The sequence below is a fragment of the Callithrix jacchus genome, chromosome 5, assembly GCF_049354715.1.
Source record: "Callithrix jacchus isolate 240 chromosome 5, calJac240_pri, whole genome shotgun sequence".
In the NCBI taxonomy this organism is placed as follows: domain Eukaryota; kingdom Metazoa; phylum Chordata; class Mammalia; order Primates; family Cebidae; genus Callithrix; species Callithrix jacchus.
Window position 1 is genome coordinate 15855812 of NC_133506.1, and position 21731 is coordinate 15877542.

General features: G+C 37.6%; 1 protein-coding gene across 3 annotated transcripts in view; it reads left to right on the forward strand.

Annotated features, from left to right (window-relative positions):
- The window catches only part of PLCB1 (phospholipase C beta 1), a 735221-nt gene that overhangs the window by 510690 nt on the left and 202800 nt on the right, over positions 1-21731 (forward strand). For all 3 annotated transcript variants that reach the window (XM_078371332.1, XM_035302836.3, XM_035302835.3), the window contains 2 exons: positions 4601-4701; positions 6273-6439. In XM_078371332.1, coding sequence (XP_078227458.1) covers positions 4601-4701; positions 6273-6439 — 268 coding nt within the window. The remainder of the gene's footprint in view (positions 1-4600; positions 4702-6272; positions 6440-21731) is intronic.

Below are 21731 nucleotides of genomic sequence, written 5' to 3' on the forward strand. Positions count from 1 at the left end.
TCCACAAGTTAGCAAAAAATTTTGGCCATATTGAAAAGAAGTATTTTAAACAAGCCACAGAAGAAAAGGGTTATATAAATTGTAGATGGTTCTGCATAAATGGAAGCATATTTTGTAGCCAATAGACATTTCAACTAGATGGAATTGTGCTCTGTAAATAGATATATTACCAGAAACACAGTGGATATCCTGTTGAGTTTTTTTTTAAACATGGTAATTGTACACACTGTTAGGGAAAATTAAGGCACTTGAATTTGTATCCTGGCCAACATGACCCACTGGAATAACACATTTCTTTAGAGGGTGCTACTCCTTTAGAGATTACAGTTGCTAGCCTGAAGTAACCCTAATTGTTCAAAAGTAGTCCTGTATCTGAAAAGAGAGACAAAGCAAGTTCTGTCCTTCTGTTAACCACCCAAACATATTTTCCATTGAGACCTTTGAAAACTGTTCCATGTTCAAAAAAATTACCACTTTACCCACAAACTTTCTGAGAACTGAAAATAGTTTATTTGCACCAAATTCCCTTGATTTAAGGCTTATTAACTTGAAAAGAGCTCAGTGACATTTGGAATTGTATAGCAGTCATACCATAGCACTGGCATATGGAGTTGCATTTTAACAAAGAAGACAAGGAATAAACCCATGTATTTGTTTCAAATAATAAAGTTTACTTTAGTTGATGGGCACACATGTAATACAAAGATAAATTAATTATTTTAAATTTGAAGAATACTATAAATTTTACTAAAGAATACTATGAATAAAATGTATAAATAGCTTCTTGTGTAACTGTAGTATGTTGCCTTTCTTCTATGCCTTACATACTGACTATAAATCAGAAACAATCATTTTTGTGCTTGTGATTCTTCAAGTCAGTAATATCAAAATTCTACTTTAAAACCACATTAAGTATTCAGTTTATTGTGAGTCATTTACTTGTAGTTATTTCATAAATTCCAAGGCTAATTCAACATTTCATTTAAAGTTTCAGAATGAAAATATTGACAATATGTTGATGAATTTACTGGGAAATTGTCCATCAACTGATCAAGGAAAACAAGTTTATATGTGGACTTTATTCATTAGTTTCTGCTTCAGTGAATTAATATATTTTGAAATAATATTTTTCTGAAATTTAAGTACCCATTCCTCATATAATTATTTGCAAACCCCCATCCCAAAACTAATAGAATATTTAGTGTACTGGTTTTTAGTATAAAGTATAGAATTAAGCAACACAGATTCAGAATATAGTCATTGTCACCCCATCACACCCATTTGCTCACCCAGGTCCTTAGAGAAGTTTTGTAACCTCCTAGGGCCTGAGTGTTCCTATCTATAAAAGTGGTACAGTAATAATGCCAGCTGCATGGGGTTGATGGGATTACATGAAAATATTCAAGTAAAGCTCATAGAGCTATGTTTGATACACTCTAAGTGCTAATTTTTATTTTCATTTTGAATATTTTTCATATGTATATACTGGGGAGATCTTTTCTTTATTTGGCATTTGGATATGACATTACCAGGTCTATGGAATCTAGAAATCCAAATGCCACCAGTACTATCACCAAGATAGTTTTTAAAAAAATTTCCCTTTTGAGAGTCCTTGTATTTGAGCATGGTATTGAAACAATTCTATTTTTTCAAGTTTACCAATACTTTGCAGTTTCTAAAATAAATGGGCCTGGTTCAGATTACTAATTTAGATTATACTAGCCTTCTTTAGTCACCCTTCAAAAAGGTCGAACAACAAGAAGTAACCACTGATGGTGTGTTTTGTATTGGATGCCTGATGTGATGGACCAAGTCCTGTATTAAAAGGAAAGACCTTAGGTCTGGTATCATCTCCTGGGTCATCCAGCAAACACCGATTAGGTATCTGTTATATGTCAGGCACCATGCTGAGAACACAAAGGAATTAAATAGGAGATCGTCTGGTCACTCAAAAGCTCATAGTTCAGTAGAAAATCAGAAATATAAAAAATTTTAGAAAGCTGCGGAATGGATGCAATAACAAAGATATATAAAGGGAGACTGTGAACACAAAAACTAGTGTCATCTCTAGGTGATGTGGTCAGGAAGGGTTCACAGAGGAATATTTGAACATTGGGCATGGTCTTTAGAGTATTAGACCTTGCATTTCCTACTAGACTAAAGGAAAAATGAATCTGTAACATTTACTTCATTAAGTTGTGAGATCCGGAAATGGAAAGTATGTGAATAAGGTTTGTGAATTTTAGTCTTGTTTAAAATGCAAGGAATGTGGGATTATCCATAGCTTTTCCCTAAATATCTCCCCTCTACCCTTTCATTTTTGTTTTCAATAATGCTTACTTATTTTAACGCCTCTCTACAGAACACTTTTTCTCCCGTTTTTACCTACTAACCCCAAAGACTTTGGGGTATCCTCATCAGTCAAGTTGGGCAAGAGAAAAATAAGACAAAGAAAATCAGCTATATTGAAATTTTTTCATTTTTCAATATGCTAACATCCCACTGGCAATGAAAATAATGTTGTGTTTATTCAGATTATCTCATTAATTTGACCCTCCTAATTCACAGCTGGTACATAAACAATGGTAAGATTTTAGTAAAGTATATTGTGCTATCGAATTATGTGTCAAGACTCATATGTAAGTTGTTAGTTTACCTGATATTTCAAAGGAAATAACAGCACCCGAGTGCTCGCTATCAATTTCTCCACAATTCTCAATAAATTATATTCATTCATTTAGTAAATATTTATTTGTACCTATTATATGTAGCACACTGGAAATAGAGCAGTTAACAGGCAACACACATGTCCTAGCTCGTGTGCTTCTGCAGATTAGCAAATAGAGAGAATTGTTTAGCTGGGAGCACAATACATTGAGTGTTGAAAAGTGAGACACACAAGGTGTGATGTGTGCACAATTGGAAGACCAAACCCACTTCAAGGAGCAGGCAAGGCTTTCCAGAGGAAAAGGTTATAAACTAAGATGGTAAGGAAGAAAAAGAGAAATCAGTAAGCGAAGGATGACAATTATTGATCAAATCAATTTATGTGTATGTTGAGTGAGGTTGGTGGAGGGGGAAGTGAGGTGAACTCTATTTAGTAGAGAAAATAGGAAAACATGCATGGGGTTCATAAAATCCAGTAAAGCTGGAGGCACTGGAGTTGACCAGCAGTGACACTGAGCATTTTCTTGCTCAAGAAACATTTTAAATCTTTCTCTTCCCTCTGTCTCACAGACAATGAGTAAAGTCCATAGGGTCATTTTCATTTATTAAAACTATGTACAGAGCTCTAGTTGTCCAAATCAGAGAGAGGGTGGCGCTGAAAAATATGCCCTCTCCAGCTACAGAGATTTCTCTCTTTCTGTAAATCAAGTGGAATTTTGGAAACCTGCTTGTAGATTATACTTGTTCCCATTTTATGAATGGCAAAATACTAATAAAACAATTCACAAGAAGTCCCCACTGCTCTTAGATTTGACCACTTTTGCTTATTATTTCAAAGTTTGTGCCCAAGTACCCTAAGTTATAATGGTACAACACATTGTACCATTCATGTGTTGTTTATATAATGATTCATGTATTGTTTGGTTGTCTCAAAATACTGTTTTGCAAAATAGATTTTTCTGTCTCTATAAATGGATTTAATAAAGGAAATATTACTTCATTCATTTCACAAATACGAATCTGTTGCTACCTGCCAAGTGGTGAGCTAAGTCCTCTTATTTGTTTGGAAGTGTTGAACAACTTCAGACAATAATTTTTAGACATTTGTATAACTGTACATTTCAAAACATGTGAAAATGGTAAAAGGAAGGGTGTGATCTTTTGTTTAAGGGCTTGAAAAATAAAAATAATCACATTAACACATACCTGAAATAGGAAGACTGTATGAAAAATGTCCTTCCTGTTAACAAAGTCTTGAATACATGCTTCCGGTTTCTATGGCAGCCCAACCAAACAGAAAAATAAGTCATGGAAGTGGCTTTTTATATCAATGACTTGCTTCCTCAACAATAGGATCGGGAGCAATTAGTAAAAAAAAATGACGGGTGCTGTCCTACTTATGAAAACTGTTTTACAACTTATCAGATTATTTAAACCAGAGGGAAAATTGTTTGAAAAAAAGGACGCAAAATTAGAATTTATGTTTTTATTTTGACTATGTCTGTCTCTATGGTCATTACTTTAAAAACAAAAAAGAATCAAGTAAAAAAAAAAAAAACTAAAAATAATCCTGCCAAACAGATTATCTTTCCTAGGTCTAATTTACTTTAGGAAATGTGTGTAGGAAATTGCGTTAACATCCCTTTAGCAGGAGAAAACTCTTAAGCTTAAATAAAACTGAAAAAGCCACAGAAAAAAGGGATTCACACCCCAAAGCCAGTGTCCAAATGAATGCTATGGTTGACCTCATAGATGTGTTATGAATGTTTACCCTGACCTCCTAGAAGAAAAGGAAAAAAAGGAAAGAGAGAGGGAGACAGGGGAGGGAGAGGAGGAAGAAAAAAAGAAAGGGAAGGGACAGAGAGAAAACAGGGAGGGAGGAAGCTGGGAAAAGAAAAAGACCATTTGCTGACTCTGTTGTTTCATTTCCTAGAATGATTCAATACCTCAAGAAGATTTCACTCCAGAAGTGTACAGAGTTTTCCTGAACAACCTTTGCCCTCGACCTGAAATTGATAACATCTTTTCAGAATTGTAAGAGTACACATTTTCATTCACATCTTTTCAGCTTGCATTGATTCTCAGGTGGCTAGAACAGGACTTTGAGTGGTAATTGGAGATGGAAGAACATCATTCCCTATGTCTAAAAGCAATATTCCTGTGTGATGTTTTTGATAGGATCACACAATCCTTTCCCTGAGGAGCAACCACTGCTTTTAATGAGTAGAAGTTTGCTGTGATATATTGCTGGTGGTAGTTGTTTTTGTATGCTCAGATAACTCTGTGTAGTTGAAAGATTGTGGATAGAACAGGAGGCATCTTAGCTTAGTGGAGATAGATTCATTTAGCAGGAAGAACTCTCTATTGGAAACCAGTTATTTTACCTCTCTGAGCCACATTAGTTACATTAGAAGTTTGGATTACTAAGAATCCTCTCAGCTGTCAAGAATCCTCATAACATTTGCTTTTATGTTAGAAATTATAAATTTATATCAAGGCATTACTTTTTTTTTGATAGATTGGAAGAAAAAGAAAGAAACCAAAGCACTAAGGCAAATATCGGGAAAGTAGCAGTTTACCTTTCTTGAAATACTGAAATCTACATGACAAAAATTCAAAATGTGGTAAACAAAATAAGGACTTCTTCATATGAAAGGCAGGCAAACAGTACTGCTGAAAATGACATTGCATATTCTTACTTTGTGCTGTTTATTGCCATCATATATTTATCGAGCATCTGCAACATTTGTACCATTGAACTTGTCTTTGGATGATCAATACGATTGAAATGGGAAGTTTGAACACTATGTTGAGGAGTTATAGTATCTTGTTGAAGCCTAACTGTGAATTTTTTTTAATGCTTAAACAGGTTGTTTACTTTTTTTAAAGTAATGATAATAAATACATCTTTAAAAATTAAATAGATATGGAGTTGGATGATTAAACCAAAAATTTACTGTCATAATCAAAAGATCAGTGTTCAGTGTTGAGTGGTGCATTCTTATGCACATGATTCAGTGTTTTTCTACCATGAGTTTTCTTACCCATTTGGTATTTTTTTAAGAGCATTGGGTTTTAGTGGTAGCAATTGTACAAGATATTTGTAGCCCATAGAAGTACAGAAATTGGGCTGGGCACAGTGTCTCACGTCCATAATCCCAGCACTTTGGGAGGCCGAGGCGGGTGGATCCCGAGGTCAAGAGATCAAGACTATCCTGGTCAACATGGTGAAACACCGTCTCTACTAAAAATACAAAAATTAGCTGGGCATGGTAGCACGTGCCTGTAATCCCAGCTACTCAGGAGGCTGAGGCAGGAGAATTGCCTGAATCCAGGAGGCAGAGGTTGCGGTGAGCCGAGATCATGCCATTGCACTCCAGCCTGGGTAACAAGAGGAAAACTCCATCTCAAAAATAAATAAATAAATAAAATAAGTACAGAAATTATGATGGAGCAGCACAGTGTTTTTAGGGTAAGACAGGAGTTTCAATATAGCATTTTCTTATCAAGTATAGCAGGATTTTTTTTCCCTAGAGTTAAAAGCAAATATATGAAGGAAACTACGTTTAAAAATTTCTTATTTCTTGGTTTTTAATTGTTTTTAGTGGTGCCAAAAGCAAACCATACCTTACCGTTGATCAGATGATGGATTTTATCAACCTTAAGCAGCGAGATCCTCGGCTTAATGAAATACTTTATCCACCTCTAAAACAAGAGCAAGTCCAAGTATTGATTGAGAAGTATGAACCCAACAGCAGCCTCGCCAAAAAAGGTCAGTACTTTCTCCCACACCAAAGGGAAGCTCTTGTTTCTGATTGCCTGTGGTCACACCCTGGGAGTTAGGGACACGAGTGATTGTTAGGTTCATTTCCTCTGTTTACAGAGGCGTTCCTTTCTGTCTGAAATCACTTGGTGGTTCAGTGAAGTAAGTTTTTCTTTAAACTTTGGTGTGTGATTTTTTTTGTCATTGTTGTTATATGTATGTATGCATGTAACATATTTTTAAATGTCTAATCCTTTGTTTAGTTTCAAATTCACCCAGTGACTGAATGCACATTTCTCATACAGGAAATTCGTTATCTTTAGGTTACACTTTTGGGTCTTTTTCTAGAAAGTTCTGTGAAGTCGCCAACGGATTTTTCTAAAGCTCTAAAACCGAAGAGAATATTTAGTCAGTGAGACTCTTCTCCTTTTCCAGTATATACTATCTGATAAATTTTTCTACCTAGGGAAATAGTCTAAAATTTAGCTTTCTGTGTAGAAAAACTTGTAGATACAAAACAACCCAAAAATTGATATTCCAAAGGCAGCTCTAAATTACCTGGAAGTTATTAAGAAATTTATATTTTTGATTCTGGGAAAATGAATTGACAAAATAAGATTGTGAAGATATGATTGATGCAAATTTTCAACTATATGTGGCAGCACTGTCCCTGAACAAGATCTTCTACTGCGAAGATTAACTCTCATCTGGATTGAAATATCTTCACCAAGAAAATCAGTGTGTCATCACTAATGTTATTGCAAATTGCCTAGATATTCCATAGAGAGGAAAGTAAGGTACATTTAACCAATTATTAAGAAGAAATCAATTATATGTTAATATGCAGGCAGTTTCTAAAGAAACAGAAATAACTCGAGCAAACTTCTAGTCATAAATAAGAATGATTAGCATAAAAGTAAATTTTAAGTCTTTTAACCCATTGTATTTAATCTAGAACTGGTCCTCTAAATGGAAAATGAAAATATGAAGTATTAATGGGCCAGGTGCTATGTCTCATGCCTATAATTCCAACGTTTTTGGAGGCCGAGGCAGATGGATAACTTGAGGTCAAGAGTTCCAGGCAAGCCTGGCCAACATGGTGAAATCCTGTCTCTACTAAAAATACAAAAATTAGTCTAGCATGATAGAGCACACCTGTAGTCCCAGCTACTCAAAAGACTGAGGCAGGAGAATTGCTTGAACCCAGGAGGCGGATGTTGCAGCGAGCCAAGATTGCACCACTGCACTCCAGCCTGGGCAACAGAACAAGACTCTGTCTCAAAAAAGAAAAAGAAATATAAATGTAAAATTTATTAATTTTCTTCTACATGCTACTTCTTGGGAATATTTAGATGCAATTTTTGAATTTTCATTTGTTTTCTTGGTGAAGCACTTTGCCTTTGTTGTGGTCACCATTCTTACTGTTGCTGTGAAGATGATATTAGTTCAAGGAAACAACTAATCCAACAGCATGTCTTGACATGGCCATGTCTGCCCCTCCAAACCTACTTAAATGGGTTGCCCTTTTTTCCCTAGTACACAGGAGATTAGATTTTTTCTTATCATGAAGAAGGGAACATCTCCTTGGAGGTTTTGCCCATGTAGCTTAGCAGTTCTCTTATAAAATCCAAACTTCTCCAAAAATAACTAACACATTGTTACAACAAATCCAACAACACTTCTAAAAACCAGTTAGTCCTTGACACTAGGAAAACAAAAACCTTTTGTGGAACCAGTGAAGCACTCCAAAGTGTAAGTTTTTTCCTTTTCTTCCTCCTTCATACCACACTGCTGCTGGCCCATGCTTCAGCTGGTATCTGATACGTCCATACATCATTCTCTGATGGCTTGGATGATGTAGCGGTCACAAAGAGAAAAAATTGTGATAGGTTACTATAAAACCCTATAATCCTAGAAAAAACAATTTTGATTCCAATGGAAATTAAGATGACATTTCCTAACATTTGCAAAATTATTTAGTGCCATCTTATGAATTTCACAATCGAAAGAGGCACACAAAATATTTAAAAATTTAAATATTTTTAAAAGCAAATGTCTCTGTTTTTCTATACCTTAATATGCCATTGATCAAAAACCTCTGTATCAACCTTAATAGCAGTATAAAGAAGCAACATAGAATTGTTCCACTTTTGAGTTTCAAAGCTGAGATCCACTTCACTAGTTACATAGCCTGGGTACTTAACTTCTCTATGTCTTAATTACTTCATCTTCAAAATTAAGGACAGGAGAATTCTTGATTTTCTTGTTGTAAATTTGAATTAAAGAATACCTGAAAAGCATTTGCAAAGAATAATCTGGGCCCGTGTAATGTGATGAAGAAACATTAACTCTTCTCAATGTTTGGAAGTGTACTGTGTTAGTTTTCATTCCTTGGGTGTTGTTGTCCATTTTGATCACATGATTTCTGGGCCCCAAACTTTCTTTTATTTCCCCCAGCACCTAGAAGAATGCACCTACTTATGATGGAATCCTTAATGTAGACTTCTGGGTGTGGTCTAATCAGTGACACGAAGCATTTGTGCCCCAACTTGTCACTTAAGAATGTTGCCTGGTGGTCTCTGTACATAAAAATTTTGGTTAATGCCATCTCTACCTAAAGCCTTATCTAGCACATGGGAAGGACAGGGGCTTTGGAGTCCAACATCTGGAATGTGCCTAAAGGGCCAGCCACCTGCTACCATTGTAGCATGCATCCTCAGTCACTCCAGGGGACTCCAGCACCAGTTCAGAAGTTCTGGCTGGCAGTATCTATAGCTCATTCCTCTCCGCATTCCATATGAAAAAAATTCAAGGAGTTGAAAGTCAAATTACAAAGACCTTAGTAGGGTCACTTCAGCTCTAAGGCATGTACACAAAAAGGGACTCATGATAGCTGCCTTGTTTTAGGATAAAGTGAGATAGTGTCTGTTAATGTTTAGTTCAGCACACAATAGTCATTCAGTAAATAGCACAAATTGTTATTATCATTGTTTAAAGGTGACCAAATAGTACTAGAGGAAGCACACAGTCTCTAGTGTTCTAGTCTTACAAACTCAAACTTACAAGCCACCTTACATTAATTCATTCATGATTTCAGCTTTCAACAAATCTTCAGTGAAAGGCAAGAATCTACAGACAGTAATGGACCCAGAGATATACCCTATGCCCCAAGAGGTTTGCACTCCTCTTCAAAGAATATATATATATATATATATTTTAAATATCATATTAATATCTAATGGCTCTAATTAATATAATATCTAAATATTACTTCTTGAAGTCCAATGTGCACCTGAATCACCTGAGCCCTTGTTAAAATGCAGATTTGAGATTCTGCATTTCTATCAAGTTACTGGTTGAGACAGCAGATGCTGGGCAAAGGCCCACACTAAGTAGCAGAGCTCTAAGAAGTACAGATAAAGTGCAGTAAGCGTGAAGATAAAGAGATTTCTTTCTGTCGGGGACAGTTCATGGAAGAGATAATATTTGGGCTGAATTGATTTTAACAGAGATGAGCTAGAGCCTTTACAACTTTAAACTTTTAGTCAAGTAGTTATTACATTTGGATCAGTAAACACATGAGAAAATAAGTAGGGAAGTTTAATATTACATCATAAGTTATTCTGCTGCTGCTGTCATTAACTGATTTCATATGTACCCAAGTGTTAGTAAAATTGGTGTTGATCTCAGTGTGGATACAGAAATTCAGTCTTATTTACCTGAGAAAGGCACTTCCACATAGCCTATACTTGTTATAAAATGCTAAGCATAAGATACATACATAATATACATAATAGACTATAAATATATATAACATATATAATGAACATATAACACATATACACATAGCATATAGTTGTGTGTGTGTGTACACACGCATATTCTCTGAAATCAAGAATCATATCTTAAAGTAGGTGTTAAACGAATAAATAATATAGAAACCTGACATATGCTGTTTAGCTTTTATGTGCATTTTATGTAATTTTTACATAAAAGATAGACTTAAAATTAAATGAAAATCTTTTCGTGTCACCAAAAGCCCAAATGCCAAAGCTGACCATAGTTTAGCTGACTAAAAGTGTGATATATGGAAATATGAAATGAAACTCCAGAAGAGACAATAGACTTTGATTTTCGGAGAATCTGCCGTAATTAGCATGTTGGCCACGTTTCCATGCTGGAACTTCTGTTTTGGGAGATATGTTATTGGTCACAAGTAATCAGAGGGTTTCTGTGCAGTCCAAGGCCAACGGGCCATGTGTGTGGGCCACGAAGAGAGTTTCAATGTTGTCACAGACGATACTATTCTCCTTGGAGTTTGGTTTATTTTTACCATGTAAAAATCACACATTGAAAAATGCCATGACCCCCGGTCAGCAAAAGTTTCTTCCTTTCCATGTTGTCTGCACTGTATACTTAAATATTCTTGGCATAGGAATACACAATGACCCTTGCCTCTTCCAAACAAAATGTTTATGAATATCCTGCTTTCAAGACCAGTGTCTCCAAAATAGTTATTTTTTCAATTACTTAAACTCTTCGGACAAAAGGCAGTGAATAAAATTAGCATGAAAAATAAAATAGCTGTATAGGTACCTTTGGTAACAGAATGCAGACCTCAACTGATATATCTATAAACAAAGGCCATATTTCCATATATCACACTTTTAGTCAGCTAAACTATGGTCGGCTTTGGCATTTGGGCTTTTGATGACACTAAAAGATTTTCATTTATTTACTTAAATAAACTACCAAACCAAAAGAAAACAGTGATTTTTTTTACATGTTTTTATTCTGTGAAGAGCAGGTGTACATGAGTGTTTGTTAAATAATTGAATTAATGTAGCAGATTATAATATCAGCAGATGTTTCAAACTACATTCCTTTTATTGTCAGTTCTTCCTCTTAAATTTTTAAAAGGTATACTATATAAAAGCTTCCCCACTTTGTTGTAATTAAATCATAAAAATGAAGCTATAGGCCAGGCGCGGTGGCTCAAGCCTATAATCCCAGCACTTTGGGAAGCCGAGGCTTGTGGATCACGAGGTCATGAGATCGAGACCATCCTGGTCAAACTGGTGAAAGCCCGTCTCTACTAAAGATATGAAAAATTAGCTGGGCATGGTGGCGTGTGCCTGTAATCCCAGCTACTTGGGAGGCTGAGGCAGGAGAATTGCCTGAACCCAGGAGGCAGAGGTTGCGGTGAGCCGAGATCGCACCATTGCACTCCAGCCTGGGTAACAAGAGTGAAACTCTGTCTCAAAAAAAAAAAAGAAAGCTATATAATTCCTTTTGGTGATCAATACTCACTGAGTTAATAGTTTCATAGTTGAAATGAACTCAAAATTATAATGGCAAAGCAATTTGGTTTTAAGCAAAGCTGTAGAAGTTCAGGCATAGCAAATGTTTTTCTCTTTTTGCTTTAAATAGACCTAAGCCAATAATGATTGTATCCGTAAGAAAAAAAAAAAACCTATTGCATTTTTTATATTATCTTAAAGTATTATACAGTTGACTTATGTTCTCTCATCATCAACACCAAGAAATAGACTGAGAGTGATAGAAAGAGATTGGACTTGGGAAACTTGAAACCTATAGTTTTAGGTGAGACTCCAGTTGATTAATGACAGAAATATAACTCAAACTAAAGCACAGAAAGAAATATACTTGTGCATATAAGCAAAAAGTCAAGATGTCAATGATTTCAGGCATGACTATGTCCAGAACTCACGTCATGTCATCAATAATTGTCTTTGTTTATCTCTCATCATTTTACCATACTGGCTGTAGTTCTTGGGCAGATTTTCCTGAATGACAAGACAGCCACCAGCAGCTCGAAGCCTATAGCTTACCAGTTCTTGTATACAGAAATCCTTTTTACTCATGGTTCCAATGAAATTCCCAGAATCCAGAGTATGGCTTCAGTCACTCAAGGCCACTTCTAAATTAGAATCACAGTGTCCTGAAGGATGCGCTAAAAATAAATGGACAGGCTTAAGTTATATGACTCTCCCTAGAGCCCATAAAGGGTCAACTACCTAAAGCACAAAGCATGTGGACTATCAGTTGGAGAGAGATGGTTCCCTAAAATTCAACCAGGACGTGCTTCCTAGATGAAGGAAGAGTGGTCGCTGGGCAGATAAAAAGAGTAGATCACACTAAAACTGGGTCAGAAGTCAGTCATTCGTTGTGACTGTATTTGACCTTACAAAGCCATCTAACTTCTTTGACAGCCCTGCTCCCCAGTTTTCTCAACTTTGAAATTATTTTTGGAGAGAATTTCTGGAAGAATTAAATGAGATGCTTTTGGTAAGAAGGATACATATATTCATTGCTGCCCACTAAATCATTGTTTACCTGAACTAATGAAAAGTGATCATTGGCATTCACACCAATTATTTCAAAACATTTATGAGTCTAGAAGTGAGACTCAGAGCCTTGGGCTGAGGTATTCCTGAACATTGCTGTTTCTCATCTAACAGGCTTATTTAATGTACTACAATTAAGGATAAGTATAATCATTTATTAATGAAACTTAAAAAAATATGGCATGGCATAGCTGTGCACAATAATCCTTTCTGACTCAATCATTCTTTTCTATATCTTTTTATTAAAATGGAATAAGCCATAAGTGTAGGGATGTACACTTGACTCTTACTGTTTACTTCATTATCACTTCAATTTTCTAGTAGATTGTTTGAATCAGATTTTTCAGCACCATTTCTCTTTACTAGGTAGAAGTTACAAAACTAATGATGGTGATGATTATAATCTCTATTGTACAACTTTGCCAGATCAAACATGCCTAAATTAAAGAGAAAGGCTGGCATAGTGTCATGATGAAGCCAGTAAACCTCAGGCAATACACTTTATTTGTGTGTGCTTCAGGTTCTTCATCTGTAAAATGGGATGAGACCTGCAATGTAGCAGACACCTGTGCTGTTCCCATGTCCCTTGGCACTCATGGTTCCAACCCAGCCACCTACACACTTAGCAACTCTCCAGGGCCTTTTCTCAGTCCATCCACAGCCAGGCTACAATTCCTAGGGATTTCATGCCTCGGAGCAATTGAAGAATAAATACCTCATCTTTGTTGCCCTTTAGGTTACAAAGTTCTGATGTGTGTTCTCTGCTTTCTCCCAGAGTTCCTTGGTGAGACTGAGCCCCAATTGCCCAGAGCTATAACCTGCTTGATAACCTTGTCTCTATTAGCTGCCTTTCCTTCTTGTCTCCCTTCTCTTCTTTACTGTTGTTTCCTAGAGTGAGCTCCCAAAAAAACTACTAGCACTCAAATCCTCGATTCAGACCCTGTTTTTGGAAGAACCCAAACTAAGACACGCACTTTTCTATAAATGCCCTTAAGAGAATCAAAAGTGAATGGGTAAGGTTAGAGTTGCTGAGCATTGTGGGAGAGAAAAAAAGTGGAAAGACGCTGTATCTCATTATTCCTGCCAACCCGTCATGTTATTGTCTTCATTTTTTCCAATCATGAAGCCCTGGCCAGTAGACTCAAATCACAGATTTCTTGTCTAGAAAGGACTTAGCCATTTAGCCCAACTGTCAGGTTATTAGAAGAGGCAGTTTGCAGAAATGGCAATGTTGGGACCAAGACCATATTTTTTTTTGTCCCATTGCAGAATTCTTCCCACTACTCCAGACATCCACCTGGGCACTCCAGCAGGACTTACTTAGAAAAAAGATGCAACACAGACCATTTAGAAGTTAGTGATTGATCTCTATAGCAGTCGTTTCCAACCTAGTCCTAGACATAGAACCCTTTGTTTCTTCTAACAGCGTCTCACGAGAAAGGCTGATATATAGAGAAAACCTTCAAAGGTGCTGTTTTGGTGAAATAAAGGGGAACCTGGAATACAGGTGATGGTGGCTGTTGCCCTACCACTCTTTCCCCTCCTGACCCACCCCATTCTCTGCAGGGACGTCTGCCTAAACCCCAGGATATTCAGTATGCTCAGTTTAAAAACCACTCCTTTGAAGGAAATATTGACTAGCTTAAAGATCTGCTTCACGATTAAGGCGTCGTCCATTGAAGTCATTTTATATAGATTACCTACGTAGTAGTTGAAGAAGCAGAACCAAAGTGAATCAACGAAGTCAACACAAATTAGATTTTCTTCCCAAAAGACAAAAACAGAGGAAAAGTATGTGACATAGCCAATGCTTTTCATGTCTTAATTAAGTTACTACACTGAAAAAGCCGCTGAAAAGCTACTGTAGGATTTGATTGATTGAGATCTCATTTAAATTCCATCTATTGACTTTCCAGCATCTGTGGAAGGTTACGGAAAGATAGCGTTGTTGTCCCTGAGTGCATTCCAAGTTCTTAACTCCATGTTTGGTATGTTCATTGACTTCTCTGAAATATTTCAGGTTGGCTAAGAATGAAACAAAAATTGTTTTCAAGATAGTCATTATGGATCTATTGTTCATTGGTTGACTTGGCAACTCCCTTTGCTTTCCTTTCCCTTATTACATTTCCTTTTTTCCCAGGAGGCAGAGTCTGGGCCTGAGGAAAGGTGAAGGCCTGGCCCAGGAATCCGGTTTCTTTTTCCCTTTCTTTCAGTGACCTCAATGTCTGCTCAGTCCCACAGCTCTGGCCAGAAAGTCACAGCCCTGTCCACTCACAGCTGAAATGTTCTTTGTTCAGAAAATAACCAGACAGGAAAAATATAAATAGCAAAAGACAAAGTCAAATGCCAGTCCATGGAATAGAGAATTGAGCTCGGCAGCCATATTGACCCCATAGTCTGCTGAGTTTTGTTAAAACCTCTTTCCTTCATCACACCTTCCAGAGGTGCCTTGCCATTTCATGTGGGAGCTATTAGGACAAAGCAGAGAATGGCTTCTTTCTTTCCCTCTAGATGTGACCTCCCAGCAGAACACAGTATTAACAGTTGTTGGCTAGGACACCTCTCCCCTTGTCAGCAGGGGCTAGGAGCATGTTGGGGGGACTCTGGCTTAGTCAAAATAGCCTGGCAGGTTTCAGCGTGTTGGGAGGCAGAGAGGCCACAGAGCCACAGGCATTTGGCTCCTAATATCTTCATTATCCAGTGTCTTGTCAATAGTTGATGTGATACAACAGATAAGTTGGAGGGAAACAGGTCGGATGCAGAAAAAAACAAACCACAGGGAAACCAGATTAAGTAAGGTATGGACCTTCTACCCTAGCCCTTAATAGAAAAGCTGAAAAATGTACCATGGCAGAGAATACTGCCAGGAAGCAGAAAATGACCATGGATTTCACTAACATCTTATGGTATTAGCATGGAGGGTCTGTCTTAACTCTGAATCACTGCAGTCGCTAGGATGCCAGCTGTGACAGCAAAGATTATCTGCAGGCTAGGGCAGTGTTATTTTAACAGGATAGTTAATTGAGAATGATGGACAGAATCAAACTTCTTACCTAAGTACTCTACCTTACACGTAGAAAATGAGCCCCAAAAATGCTTCTGAACAATGTGGCTGTATGTCTTTGTTGGGGGTTTTCCCAGAGGCCAACTCCGAAGGAAGATTCAAGTGCATAGAATTTGAAAGAAGTACTAGTAGGGCAGTCTGAAGTGTGAATGAGAAAGAGAAAGCAGCTTACAAAAATTGTGTGTCAAGGCAATCATTCTCAACCACAGCCCTTGTTGGAGGATGCTCTTAGAAAGTGTTAATTCTTAGGCCCTTCCAGCTTGCACCACATTAAGCCAGCCATCAGGCAAAGATGCAGATAGAAGTGCAGCCCAGCTGTATCTCCTGGAGCACCAATACAGTCTGCTATGATATTATCACCAGCAAAACAATATTCACGGTACTATAAAAAGTATATTCCCACTTCATTCTGCAGCTATTACGAGAATCTCCAGCATGTCAAAAAAAGAGATCCTTCAAAGCACCTGAGGCTTATTGAACTTGTTTCTTTATTCTAACATATTCCTAATGCAGTTGTGTGGACACTCGAATCTAACAATCATGTATTACCCATCTAACTTATAAACTACTAGAAAGGGGAACAAAATCGAGATAAAGTATTTGCTCTCAAGGAGCCTATAATTACAAGGAGAAAATTCCAGTATTACAAATAATTATAAAACAAGATATGTGATTTACTTCTATTTATTTATCTAGCAAATATCTATTCATTTATGAATGTACTTCCATTCATTCACCTAGCAAATGCCTATTGAATAACTATGTGCTAAGAAAGCTTGGAGGAAATGGGAAGTTTTATTTATTACATTATGGGGAGTTTCCAGAATTGCTCCAAGCTCTTTACCTGCAAATTTTCTTGTACAAAACCTCAGACAAGTCTTCAAGTCCATATTTTCATTCCCATTTTATGAGAAAACCGAGTCTTTGGATGGTCCAGTAATTTGACTTGTTATACTGTTTGAGAAAGAGTTATTGCGAGGAAGCCTAAAAATGTAGCATTTGTGACCTGAGTGGAAGCATTCATGCTATTCTTGGCTTATTCATTGGCTTATATACTCAACACACAGTTTTTTGAGTCTTGCTACCGGTGTTAACCCTTGAGTTCGACAATGAAAAGGCGCTATTCTCCACCTCTTGGGTCTCTCAATGTAGTCGAACCTCCCCTGTAGTCAGTACAGTGGGGAAGGATGTGCTGAAGGCTTCCAAAGAGGAAACTGACATTCCATGCTGTGCTTTATGCTGCGGAACAGAGGGCCAAATGAGAGACAAGTGGCATTTCGGGCACTGAAAGACAACATGTTCTAAGTAGCTCATGAGAAAGCATTAATGAAAATATAATATTCTGGGCCTGCCTTTATGCTCGTCTATGGAAGAGATATAAACAAAGTGAAGGCCACAGTCTTTGCTCTTAGAAAGCCAACGTCCAATTCGACCAAGCAATATGACATTCTGGTGAAGGAGCTAGAACATTTTTCCTCCTTTGCATTATGGTCAGGAACCACTGTGGAGAGTCTCCTCCCATAAAGCATTGTTGACGGTGTACTCATAAAAGGCAATGGATTTGGTTTCCTACCGTCTGAGAACCTCTAACTCTAAACAATAAATCAGTACTATACAAATCTATGCTCCAAACACAGCTCTAAAACTGCATTTAAGAGAGAAAGATTCTAATCTGGATTCTGTTCTTATCTTTCTATGTCATTTTAAAGACACTATTTAATCTCTTGGGACAAGTTTGCTTATCTGTCATGTTAAATAATAGAACTGCCTTCTACCTACCAAATAGAATGATGAGGAGTAAATAAACTCACACATGTGAGAATATTTTTAAAAAGGGAAAGTGCTAAATCAAATCAATGTGTTTTATTAAGAATTTTCACACAAAGCCACATCAAATAGTACAACTTAATACAAAGGAAACTGCAGGGACACAGAAAGCTGTGAGCACTGCGTGAAGAGTTAATCTGCAGGAGCTTTGAGAAGAGCACATTTAGGGGCCATTTAGGGGCCATTATCACACCATATCTTGGAGCTGTATTTGCACATAGTTATGGTAATAGCACAGTTTTTGCAATCAAGATGGAATAAGAATATATGACACTTTTCAACCTAAGATAAAATAATAACACATAAAAACAGGCATAGAACATACTCCAGATACAGGAAAAAAAATGGTAAAATAATTAAAGAGACCAGCGAAGTTCATATAATGTATAAAAAGCACAGTTAGTTGGCCTACGTGATAGGAAAGTTTGTGTCCATGCAAAGATAATTGAGAAGGGGACATTTAGATTATTTATTGAAATAGGCAAATAGACTTTGACGAGCCATGGGATATTAATGCCATCTGCATTTACTTTCTCTGAGCTGATCTAGCAGAATTCACAAGGGCCACAGCACCAGGAAAAAAATGTGAGTGGAGAAATTGCTTTTCAGTGCTATGCTTAAAAGTGATTTAAGGAGGTGCTAAACCACTGGGCTGGTAGTGTTCCAGTATGCTCTGGTATTATTGCATTAAGAGTGAAGATTGAGCAATGATGAATGGATTCTCAACCACCTAATCTCAGTGACATCCAAACATCTGAGTGCCAGATCCTGCCTAATTGGCATTTGGCACAGTAGAAGGAGGCTGGTGTCCATGCAAGCTGGCAGACACATTGTCCAGTTTGCCCATCTTGACTGTGATGATTCTATGTGGATTTATGGGCCATCTGTCTTCCAAGGCAAAATGTGTAGATTTCTTTGTGCTGCAGAGCTTTGAAGATGTTATTTGCATATGTTTGGCTGTTTTTATTTTTTAAAGCTAACCTGCATATTTTTTGCAAAGCCCACAAAACAATGTCACTTCTTATGTTTAGCATTTCTCTTGTCCTCGTGCTGACATGATGAGTTTTCTATTGCATTTCATTTTTCTTCCTAAAAATCAGACTCATGGGTTGAAGGATAAATATGCTAGAGGATGCCTTTAAATTACTTGCAGAGATTAGAATGTAAATTAAGTCTGAAAAAGAATTTGGACCTTGATAGACAAATTCAAATCAAAGAGCTAATCCTCACGCCTCTGCCAGATGGGTCATTTGTCCGCTGGAGCTCAGCTTCTTTACACAGAAAGATTACAGTAACACATTTTAGAGAGATAAGTAAATCATGGGAGAACTCTCCCTTGGTCACATTTAGGATTATTTTTAGGACCAATGCAGAGTGCCCAGAATGAAGCCAACTGCCATGAAAGCAGGACACCTTTCCTCCCCATCATCCATGCCCCCCATCCAGGCCAGTGTTAGGAAAGTTATGTGGATAAGCACTGTCAACCACACCCACCACTATCTGTCTTTCCATTGGCCAGGCATGGTATCCAGATCCATTTCACACTAAATAACCCTGTGCCCTCAGACAAGTTGCTAACATCTCTACACCTCCGTTTACTCAACTGAAAATGGGAGTTTAAAAGTACGTCTCTCATAGGATTTATATACCTCTATCCCTGGCATGTGGTCAATGCTCAGTAATAATAGTTCCCATTGTTATGATAGTTATCATTACTTCTTCTATCACTAGACGATGTGCGATGTCTTCTAAGCAAGCAGCATAGCATCATGGTTAATGGCATGAAACACAAAGCTTGACTGCCTGGGCTCAAATCCCAACTTATTCACTTATGAGTTGTAACCTTGAGCAACCTTGGGCAAGCTACTTGAGCAACCTTATCTTTGCTTGGTCAAAAACCTTGAGCAAGCCACTTGCCTCAGGTTTCCCATCTATAAAATACTCATAAAAATACCCACTTACAGAGTTACTGTGAGGATGAAATGAGTTAATTCTTGCATATAGCAAGTAGCATATCATAAAAGTGTTGAACAATATACTGGAAATATTTTAAATCATAAAACTCTTCTAAGGCTCTTCCTTTGCACATTCCTGTCATTTTTTTAAAAGTATTGCATGTGTAAACATGGCCTGCCACATTTTCTTTCTTTGATCGTTTTTCCTTTAGCACTTTGCTGCTGCTGCCTTACATCTGCCTTTAGGACTAGCTCAGAAGCAGTTCCATGCTGATTCTTTGGTGCCATCATGGGGGCATTTCCTAGCTAACCATCCAGATATGTATACTGATCAGGGAAGAGCCTGTGGGGGTCCTTCCAGATTCCTTAGCAGTGTGCCGTGAGTTGTATTTAGGGATTAGTTTTTGACTATGCCTTATGTACTTTTCTGTTCCCCTGGGTCATGGAGCTTATACAAAGTGTAATGAGAGAATAAGGTGCTGAGGACTTGCTACTGCACTCAGAAATTTCGGTTAAATGAGGAGCATCAGTTGTGTGGCCTGACCTTATTTAAATTTACATTCGTCCAGGCACAGTGGCTCATGTCTGTAATCACAGCACTTTGGGAGGCCAAGGCAGGCAGATCACTTGAGGTCAGTAGCTCAAGATCAGCATGGCCAATATGGTGAAACCCCATCCCTACTGAAAATACAAAAATTAGCCGAGCATGATGGTGTGCACCTGTAATCCCAGCTATTCAGGAGGCTGAGGCAGGAGAATCACTTGAACCTGGGATGCAGAGGTGACAGAGCCAGACTCCGTCTCATAAATAAATAAATAAATAAATAAAGTCACATTCATGAACTTATTTGTGGAAAGTGAGAGCCTATTAAATTATTTCAGATACTCGACTTGTGAATCTAATAGGAAATTCTACCAGGGGTGAATAAAGGAAGCTAAGGAGACAGGGCATTGATGGAGCAGGTGGCTTGCAATGTGCAGTGTCATGAAGTACAGCCAACTCTGCTGTCACTTAAGGATTGATTTCCCCTATTCTGAATTATTCTAGTCCCTTTTACTGGTCTATTTTGACAGATTTGAGCATTTAATGCTCTCTGGTTAGCACGTCTGCCAAGGGCTAGGCAGAGGTATGGAGTAAGGATAAACCTTTCAATCTTTCTAAGACTTGGTTAGGACTCAGCCCTCCAAATCCTCCCTTTCTTCAGCATATTTGTTGGTCTTCAGGGTACCATTAGTCAATGCCAGCGAGGCCTCCTGGTTCTGGTCTGTGAGCTGTTCTTTGCATTTCTTTGATGTTTTCTTCTCAGTCCTTCCTTTGTAGTGTCATTTACTACTGAATTCAGAATTGCCATTTTACTTGTCTATACTACAATGTCATTTGAGATATCTGGTTGCCAAGATGAAGCACAAAACCACTCACAATATAAATTAATACATAAATGTTAATATCTTGGCACCAAACAATCGTTTTTTCAATTATTATTTATTGAGCACTTACAAGTCAGGCACCGTTGTAAGTTCTAAATATCAGCAATGAACTCGAGAATCCCCACCTGTCTGCTGGACTTCCCAGAGTGCCTGCATCTCTTTGCTCAAGGCTCTCTTTAGCTGCGAGAGCCCCTTCTTCCCAAGGGTGCAGTTGACCAAAGATACTGGGTAATTATCCCCCTTGAAGCAGCTCTCAAACAACAACCGATGGGACTTGGTATAAATACTCCAGCTCCCTCTCCCTTTAGATGGGATCACTTTCACTTACATCTTCTGTCTCATTTCCTTCAAAGGAGACACAAACCAAGATACTTCGTCTTCATGAAACTCACAATCCTTGGAGCAAAAGAACAAAACTAACATATCAGCAAATACATGTATTAGAAGAATGACATATGGTGACACATGCTATGGAGAAATATTAAACAGCATATGAGACAGGAGTGCCAGCAAGAGAGATTGCTATCTGTATGGGCTACTCAGGAAAGGCTTCATGTTGTGGCAACATTTGAGAAGACTCTCAGTCCACTCACAAAAAACCTCTCTCTTTCTCTCTCAATTTCTGTTTTGAAAAAACCTAGAGTGGTGGCTAAACATTA